General features: G+C 67.4%; 1 protein-coding gene across 1 annotated transcript; it reads right to left on the reverse strand.

Annotated features, from left to right (window-relative positions):
* Window positions 1–2,919: 2,919 nt before the first annotated feature.
* LOC113962083 (shootin-1-like) lies at window positions 2,920–9,227 on the reverse strand (the record flags this gene model as incomplete). Its single annotated transcript, XM_027672896.1, has 15 exons — window positions 2,920–3,168; window positions 3,365–3,580; window positions 3,677–3,730; window positions 3,864–3,988; window positions 4,292–4,341; window positions 5,100–5,208; window positions 5,307–5,460; window positions 5,887–6,030; window positions 6,284–6,378; window positions 6,584–6,665; window positions 6,880–6,977; window positions 7,627–7,753; window positions 7,888–7,982; window positions 8,285–8,348; window positions 9,031–9,227. Coding segments are annotated over 15 exons (1,859 nt in total), but the record flags the coding sequence as incomplete, so codon positions are not given.
* Between the last annotated feature and the right edge of the window lie 110 nt (window positions 9,228–9,337).

Here is a 9,337-nt window from a genome sequence, read left to right on the forward strand (position 1 = left end):
AAGAAAAAGGAGGAATTGGAATAAATCCGGAGGATTCTGATGTTCCCGGGGAAGGGACCTGTCCCTGCCCCCCCTGGAAGGACCCAGCTGCTGGTTTGGTTTGGTTTTAGTGTTGGAAATTCCCGTTTCTCTCTCTGGTTTGGCCAGGACTGTCCAGGATGCTCCAGCTGCTGGGGAACTGTTCATGGAAAGTGAGTCTCCGCTCCATGGGAATCTCCTCAGCTTCTCCTGGGCCTCTGCTGGGCATTCCCAGAGCTCTGAGCTCTCCAGGCCTCCCTCCTTTCCCAAAGGGAAGGATTCATACTGAGGAGGAGGTGAACCCTTTGTTCTTGTTCCTTGTAACCATAAAAATCCCCTTTTTCCCGTGTTTTTGGCCACCTTCAGCCTGTGCCAGGACACAGGAATTCCCTGGATCCACCAGTGCAGGGGCACGGGGCAGGAAAGCTTTGGGAGGAGTTTCTGAGGAAAATGGCTCGTGGGAGAAGTTTGCCCTGTTGGAGAGGCTGGATGTGGCAGCTCCTGAGCATTCATGGAATCCTGGAATGGTTTGGGGGGGGGAAGGGACCTTAAATCCCACCCAGGGACACCTTCCATAGCCCAGGTTGCTCCAAGCCCTGTCCAGCCTGGCCTTGGACACTTCCAGGGATGGAGTTGGTGCCACGGGAGGAATCTCTCTCTGTGCATAACGATTAATTTTGGAGATTTTAGGAAATAATACGTTGGAAAAGCTGCTGTCCAGCCCAGGGGCTGGAATTTTGCTCCAAGGTTCACAGGGTGTGGTTTTCTCCCTCTGAACCTGATGCAGGAGGGATGGAAAACTCCTGGAGAGCCGTGACAGGAGCACAGGGGAGGGATGGACCAGGATGGAAATGAGGAGGATCAGGAGCCTTCGTGTCCCTCCTGATCCCTCTTAATCCCCATTTTCCCGACCACTCAGCCAGGAGCCAGGGTTGGTTACTTGTGTTTTTCCAGCTGCCAAGTCCATTTTTCCTGCCTGGATCACGTTGAGGACACTCCTTTCCTCGAGCTGAACCAGATTTCAGGGAAGTTGTGTAACCCCATCAATGTTTAACGAGGGAAAGGAGAAGGAAAGGCCACAGGGAAGCGAGGACCAGGCTGGGATCCATCCCCTGCCCTGAGCAGGGAGCTTTGGGGGGAAACACACCCTCAGGAGCCCAACTTGGGCCAAAACATCCCCCTGACACGCAGGGAACATGGGAAATTTGGGGGGATAAGATGGAAAATCTCCGGTTATTCACCAGGACAAGGTAGGAAGGATCCAGGGTCCAGCCACAAAGGGGTTGGGAGGTGCTCCAGCTTCAAACAAGGTGGGAGTTACCACTTGGATGAAGGGTTTGATTGTTATTGTGATTATGCCCCACCCCTGGCAGTGGTGCTCCATCCCTGGAAGTGTCCAAGGCCGGGTTGGATGGAGCTTGGAGTAACCTGGGATAGGGGAAGGTGTCCCAGGGGGTGGAACCGGGTGAACTTTAAGGCCCCTTCCCACCCACATTCCATGATTCCACTTAAGAGTCATGGATTAATACCCAGACAGCTGCTCTCCGAGGCGTCTCTGCCTGCTCCTGGCTCTCCCATCCCGCGGGATCATTGATTTTCATGGATGTTTGGAGGGGGTAATGAGGGGAGAGGAGCTCACTCGATACGGAGCGGGCACAGGGAAAGGGCAGCACGGGGGGGAGTCTCCCTGCCTGGGCCCTGACATTTCCCTGGTGCTGAGCCAGGGAGGGGGGGAGAGGTGAGAGCAGCTGGGGCTGGGAATGGCCCAAAAAGCTGGATTTGGAGGCACTCAGGAAGCAGGAGAGGGGTCACTCCAGCCCCGACCCCCCGAGCGCTCCCAGCTGCTCCTGGGGCTCTGCCGCCTTTCCCAGCTCCAGGGATGAGGCCTCTCCATGCCTGCTTCCCACAGGGCAGCCCTCGGGTGTCTGGACAGTCCAGAGGGAGGAGGAGGAGCTGTGGAATTAGGGGAAGTTGCTCCACACCTTAAATATTTCAGTTCGACTGAAGGAGCAGGAAAAAAAGGGATGGAAAAAGCCAAGTGCTGGAGTGTTGTGACAGCCACGAGTCCTGGCTGTTCCCAGGGAATGGGGGGACCGTGGATCCATGGGAAGGGATCTGTCCCCTCCTTGGGGATGCTGGGAGCAGCCACAGTCCTGCCTGTCCCCAACTGCTCCAACACCCAAGTGAATATAAATGGTTTTAGTATCGTGTTGTGTTAGAGAAGGACCACGGCCGGAGGGGAGGGATGGGGGGGATTGGGGGAAGAAATTCCTCCCTTGGAGCAGCCTGGGCTAGTGGAAGGTGTCCCTGCTCATGGCAGGGGGTGGGACTGGGTGGGGTTTAAGGTCCCTCCCAACACAAACCAGTCTGGAATTCCATGAAAACCCATCTCCCGGGGGACCCCAAGGCTTAAAACCAAGCGTGAGCTGAAGAGCATCATCCCTTCCCATCCCGTGTCCTGCTCTGGTCCCACCAGGCCTCTTTCCAGGGCCCGTTGGCAGCAGCTTCAGCCCCATTCCCGGCCCATTCCCAGCCCCATTCCCGCCCCCATTCCCGCCCCCATTCCCAGCCCCATTCCCACCCCCATTCCCAGCCCATTCCCAGCCCCATTCCCGCCCCCATTCCCAGCCCCATTCCCGGGCCCATTCCCGGGCCCATTCCCAGTCCCATTTCCAGCCCCCTTTCCAGCCCATTCCCAGCCCCATTCCCACCCCCATTCCCAACCCCCTTCCCAGCCCATTCCCAGCCCATTCCCAGCCCATTCTCAGCCCATTCCCAGCCCATTCCCAGGCACATTCCCAGGCACATTCCCAGTCCCATTCCCAGCCCCGTCCCGCTGCCACCCCCTGGGCCAGCACACAGTGACAACGCCACACGCGGGGACACGGGGCCACCTCTCTCTCATTGAAGCCCGGGAGGGTAGGAACCGCTGGAGAAGGAGGGTGGGAGGGGCTGGGGAGGCTTTGGCAGCGCCGTGGGAAGCTGCTCCTGCTCCTGCTCCTGCTCCTGCCCGGGGCTCCCGCTGTCCCCGGCCCGGCGGCTCGGGGGACGCGTCCTGGGGAGGCCACCACCCACCCGGGGCCTGAACGGGACCCTGTCCCCGTCCCTGCCCTCCGGGGGGGCACCCGGCCGGGGCCGTGTCCGTGTTCCCTGGGGAGAGACGGAGGGAGAGAGGGGTGAGAGGGGTGGGGGAGCCCGGGAGCGGTGACAGAGAGGGGACAGAGAGGGGACAGGGCTGGGTGTCACCTCTGCACCGCTCCCCGGGGACGTTCCCGCTCCACAGGAGGGTCACCCGGCCCCAGCCCTGCATCCCACCCTGCTCCGTACCGGGCTCTGGGCCGCTCACAGCCCCGGCCTGCTCCTGTGCGGGGGGGCTGCGGCTGCCCGTGGAGGTGTCCTTGGAGGTGCCCGTGGAAATGCCCGTGGATGTGCCCGTGGAGGTGCCCACGGACGCATCCACGGCCCGGCGCCGCCGCTGCAGGATGGATTCCAGCTGCCGGTCCCGGCCCTTGGCGCTGCCCCGGCGCCCGCTGCATCTCCGGCCCGGCCTCCTCATGGCACCCTGGGACACGGCCGAGGGGCTGACGGGTCACACCGGGCACGGGGACCCCCCCAGGGCGGTGGGAGAGGTGTCCCCCCGTGGGACGGGGCCGCTCACCAGGATTCCCTGCAGCTCCAGCACCGCGCTCCTCCGCTTCCCGGCCACCGGGTCCTGGGAGGGGAGGGACGGGGATGGGGGGGCTCATCCTGCTGCTCCTGCTCCTCCCTGGGGCTGCCGGTGCTTCCCAAGCCCGCCCCGGTCCCAGGAGCGCCCAGGGACATTGTTGGGGCCCATCCCTGCCTACCTGGCCCAGGTGTGCCCTGTCCTTGGCTGGCCGCAGGACCACCCCGCTCCTGATCCTCTCCATCATCTCCTGCACGGCCCGAGCTCGGACATCCTGGGCTGGGACATCCCGGGCTTCCGGGTTACCTGCACAGGTACCACCACGCTGAGTCCCCCCAAGCTCATGACATCCCCCCCCCCCGCAGCCCCCCATGCCCGGGGTCCCTCCCTTGGCCGTGGCCCAGCGTGGTCCCACCCTGCCAGGGCCATCTCCCCCCTGTGCCGGGCGGGACAGGGGTGCTGAGCACCCTCCTTTGGGGGGCGGGGTCTGCAGGGCGCCCCGAACCCCAAATCGGCCTCTCCCACCCCGTCCTCCCTTTGCCCGGGGGTCCCCCATCCCCGTGGCGCTGTGGGGCCCCCCCGGCACCGGGAGCCCCCCCCGGCACTTACCGTGTTGCCGCTTTGCCACCCCCTTCCTCTGCCTGATGGCGGCGAGGGGGCTGCAAGGGAGAGGAGGGTGAGAGCTGCCCCCTCACCCCAAACCCGTCAGCCCACCCTGCCCACTGCCCCCCCAGAGAGGGGCGGCCGCACCCCCAGCACGGCCAGACACCCCCAGCCACCGAAACCCTGCTGGGGACTGACCCCCCCATCCCACACCTCCCGCCGGGGACGATGCCCGGACACGGCTCGGGGACAGCCCAGGGACACAGCGGGACACAGCTCGGGGACAGCGTGTCATGGCTCGGGGACAGATCGGGGACAGCCCGGCACGGCTCAGGGACAGCCCGGGGACAGCTCAGGGACAGCCGGACACGGCTCAGGGGACAGCTCGGGGACAACCGGGCACGACTCTGGGACAGCCCAGACACAGCGGGACACAGATCGGGGACAGCCCGACACGGCTCGGGGACAGCTGAGGGACAGTCCGGGGACAGCCCGGCATGGCTCGGGGACAGCTCGGGGACAACCCGGCACGGCTCGGGGACAGCCTGGACACAGCGGGACACAGATCGGGGACAGCATGGCACGGCTCGGGGACAGCCCGGGGACAGCCCGGGGACAGCCCAGGGACAGCCGGACACGGCTCGGACACAGATCGGGGACAGCCGGACACGGCTCGGGGACAGACGAGGGGCGGGTGGGCCCAGGTTTTCCCCCATCCCGCGGTGTTCCCTGTGGCAGCCCCACGCCGGCAGCCCCCGGGGTTGCTGGGGCGGTGCCCGGGAGGTGTCCGGAGGTGCCCGGCGATGTCACCTACTCCACGGGGACAGCGGGGCCCGGCGGCGGCAGCGGCGGGGGCGGCGGGGGCTCGGGGGTCCGGCTCTGCGACGGAGGGTCCCGGGCCAGCTTCTCCCGCAGGGATCCCACTGGAATGGGGTGGGATTGGGGCCGGTGACCCTCGGAGCCCGAGCCCACCCGGCCGCGGGCACCTCCGTCCTCCCTCCGCGCGGGGCAGAGCACCCACCTTCCTCCTCCAGCCCCCCCAGCCGCCCCTCGGCCTCCTCCAGCCTCTTCCTCAGCTCCAGCTTCTCCCGCTCTGCCTCAGCCAGAGCTTCCCGGGCCCGATCCAGCTCCTCCGGCTCCGGCCGCATCCGCAGCTGCTCCTCCAGCTCCTCCACCTGCGGGATGGGGGATCCCGGGAGCTGGGGGGACCCCCGGGCCGGCCCGGCCGGGGCGGGGATGTGCCACAGCCCCACAGATCGGCCCCTTGGCAGGAACTTTAGGCGGCTTTTAGGAGAAATCCTGCTGGGTGATGGAGCACTCCCAGTGTGTGGGGCAGCCCCATTGTGGGACCTGAAATGCACTGGTGGAAATCCATGGAAGAACCTCTCCAGGGTGGGCACAGGGAGCGGGGATGGAGGGGTCTGATCCCAGTCCCAGCCGGTTCCCGCACCCAGCGGACCCACCCCCGGCCCCAGGGCCGAGCCGGGACCCGGCCCTGCTCCTCACACCATGTGCTCCCACCGCCGGGGACAGCCCCTCACCCACGGGGACAGGCTCCCACCCCCAGGAACAGCCCCCCACCCCCGGGGACAGCCCCTCACCCGCTGCCGCTGCTCCTGCCTGGTCTCCTCCAGCTCCCGGCTGAGCCGTCCCAGCTCCTGCAGCGCGGCCACCACCCGGGCATCGGGCCCGTCCCGCAGCAGGATCGAGCTCTGCCTGTTCGCCTCCTTCTGCTGCACCAGCATCTGCCCGCGGGGCCGGTTCAGCGAGGGACCGACCCCCCCGGGGCCACCGAAATGCGCTTTGGGGGCGCTGGGGACAAACCCCACCCGGCCCCGTGCCAGGGTGGGTGCCCGGGAGAATCCCACCCAACCCGGGATCCAGCGGGGTGGGACGAGCACCGGGGTGCCAAGGGATGCTGAGACAAGCACCCCCCCCGCTCTCCCACCCCCCCAGGGGTGCCCCCCGCCCCCAGCACCGCCCGGGCTCTGCGGGCACCTCGTGGGCGAAGGCTTCGGCGTGGAGCCGCAGGTCCTGCTCCAGCTCCAGCTGCTCCAGCGCCTCCCAGTAATCCTGGGTGACGATCTGGGACACTGCCGGCGACAGCGGGGGTCGGGGGGGGGCCGGGACCCCCATGAAAACCTCACGCCGCCCCCCCCCCCGCGGGTGGGACACCCCCTCCCCGGCCATACCCCCGCAGCTCCCGGCCTTTGGCTGCACCAGTTTGCCAGACAGAGTGGCACTGGCGGCACTGGGAGCTGCCGGGGGCTGGGCAGAGGCCGTGGGGACCCCGCTCACCTCTCTTGAAGGACCTCAGTGCCCGCTGGCTGGTGCCCAGGGCCGCCCGCAGGCGCTGCCGCTCCTCCTGCTCCAGCTCCAGCTGTGCCGGGACAAGCCCCCCCCCTCAGCCCCGGGTTCACTGGGGGGTCCCACCGTGCCCAGCCCACCCCCCCGGGACATCAGGGGCTGTAGAGGGGGGGTCTTCCCTCCCAAACCCCTGCCCTGAGCTCAGCGAGGAGCCCCGGGGATGAGGAGGGGACAGGGAAGGAGGAGGAGGAGGGGGGTCCTGCCCGGCCGGGGGTCCCGGGGGGTACCTGGGCCTGCAGGTGCTGGTTCTGCCTCTGCAGCTCCCGGACCTGCCCCGTGAGCTCCTCCTGCTGCTCCAGGAGCCGGGAGAGCCGCTCCTGCGGGTCTGGGAGCAAAGGGGGGCGCGAGGGATGGGAAAGGGGGGAGCGAGGGGTGGACTCAGTCCCCAGGTCACCCCTGTCCCTGCCGTGTCACCAGGGGCCCTGCTGGAAGCTGGATCTGGGAGGTGACCCGGAGGGAAGGGCATTTGGCAACGGGGGTGAGACCCTCGGGACCCCCGGGGTCGTGCTCAGCACCCCGAACACCCCAAGGGTGACCCCAAGGGTGACCCCAAGTGTGACCCCAAAGGTGAGCCCAGGGGTGGAGTCCGAGGATCTCCCGCACACGGAGGGTTTGGAGGGAACGGGGTGACCCCGGGGCTCCCTCCCCGCAGAAGGGCACCTCTCCCAGGGGTGCAGCCCCTCGAGGGGTGCTCCCCCAGCCCCCCCCCGGCTCCCGCAGGCTGCGAACAGCCGGAATCGCTGACGCGGGAAAACGGGATGGGAAAGGGGAAGCGGGAGGAGCTGCGCTTTCCCTTCGCCGTTCGCGGCTCGTTTCGGTGTCGCCTTCGCCGGGTTTAACCCCGGACGGGGCTCAGGCACAGCCCGAACGGCGGCGCCGGGCCGAGCCGGGCTTAGGGGACCCCTGGGGACGGGATGGGATGGAATGGGATGGGATGAGATGGGATGGGCTGGGCTGGGACCCCCCCGGCTCACCTGGGAGCTGCTGCCCAGAGCGCGGGGCAGGGTCGGGGTCCTCCTCCGCGGTCACCCCCTCGGGTGTCCTCCCCTCGGGTGTCCGGACAGGGCTGAGCCACCCCGGCCGCGCCTTCTCCTGCTGCCCCTGAGGGGGGAGAGAGATCCCCCATCAGAGGGTCGGGGTTCCCACCGCACCCCCCGAGCCGGCCGCGCCGGGGGGATGCTCTGGCACCCCTGTCCCTGCCAGGGGAGGGTGGTGGGGTGGCTGCCCCCCCTTACCTGTGCCGCGAAGGCCTGGACTCGCTGCCGGCACAGCCGCTCCAGCTCCACCTCCGCCTCCAGCGCCTCCAGCTCTGCCAGCAGTGCCTGCGATGCTGCCGGGGGCACACGGGGGTTCAGGTGCCTGCCAGGCCCCCAGTGCGGGTCCTGCCCATGGCCACCCACGCCCAGTGGCCAGCAGAGCCCAGCCGGGTCACCCAGGAGCAGGGCTGGCACCCGGCTCTGTGCCAGGGCAGGGATTTTCCCGCTGGCATCGTCACTGACAGGGCCTGTGAGGGGCTGCAGCTGCCCCGAGACCCCTACAGGGATGTGCCGGGGGGGGAGCGGGGGGGGGAGGGGGGGGGGGGACGGGGGGGGGGGACGGGGGGGGGGGACACGGGGGTGGGACAGGGCTCACCTTCCTCGAGCTGTGCCAGCCGCCCCTCGGCATCGCCCAGCTCCGGGCCGAGGAGTGGGTGCAGCTGGGGGAGAAACGGGCATGAGGAGCCAGGTTGACACAGCATTCCACTGGCACAGCATTCCATTGGCTTAGCTTGGTGCTGGCAGGGTATTGCATTGGCACAGCACAGCTTTGGCATGGCACGGAAAGGACATGGCATGGCGTGGCACCGGGGTGGAATTCCGTTGGCACAGCACGGATTGGCAGGGCACTGTTTTGGCATGGCATTGGCACAGCATTCCATTGGCATGGCATCAGCATGGCCCTGCTTTGGTGTGGCACGGCATTGGCACAGCATTCCACTGGCACGGCATTCCATTTGCATGGCCTCGTGTTGGCACCAGCATTCCACTGGCACAGCATTCCATTTGCATGGCCTCGTGTTGGCACAGCATTCCGCTGGCGGGGCATTGCATTGGCAGAGCAGGGAACGGAGTTGGTGAGACGTTCCACTGGCACGGCATTCCATTGGCGTTCCATTGGCATTCCATTGGCATTCCATTGCCACGGGGCACTGCCAGGTCCCGGTGAGACGCTGCCAGCGCTGGGGATGCTGTGCCTGTGCCACCCCCAGCCTCAGCCCCCGGAGCCGAGACACCCAGCCGGGATGGGGGGGGGACACGGGGGGCACCCGCCCTTCACCCTCCCCGAGTTCCGGGGGCGGGAGGGGGAAATCCGATGGAAAGCGATTCTGGAAGCGATACCTGTCCCGTAGCTGTCTCTGCATCCTCCTCTTCTTCCTCCTCCTCCTCCTCCTCCTCGCTGCTCCCGGACTCCAGGATGGCTGCAGGGAACCGACGCGGGGGGTGTGAGGAGACACGGGGGGCCAGGGGGGTGACACGGGGGGGTGGCCGGTCCCCGGCAGCCCCGGGTGTGCCCGCGGGGCGCTGGGGTGAAGGGTCTGGGGGGGGGGATGCTGTGAGACCCCCACACGTACCGGGGGAAACGGCCCTGGGGACAGTCACGGGGGGCCGGGGGTCCCCGATGCTGAGCCTGGGGACAGTCCCGGGG

Source organism: Neopelma chrysocephalum, unplaced genomic scaffold, assembly GCF_003984885.1.
Source record: "Neopelma chrysocephalum unplaced genomic scaffold, ASM398488v2 Primary Assembly neopelma1_104201, whole genome shotgun sequence".
Classification (NCBI taxonomy): domain Eukaryota; kingdom Metazoa; phylum Chordata; class Aves; order Passeriformes; family Pipridae; genus Neopelma; species Neopelma chrysocephalum.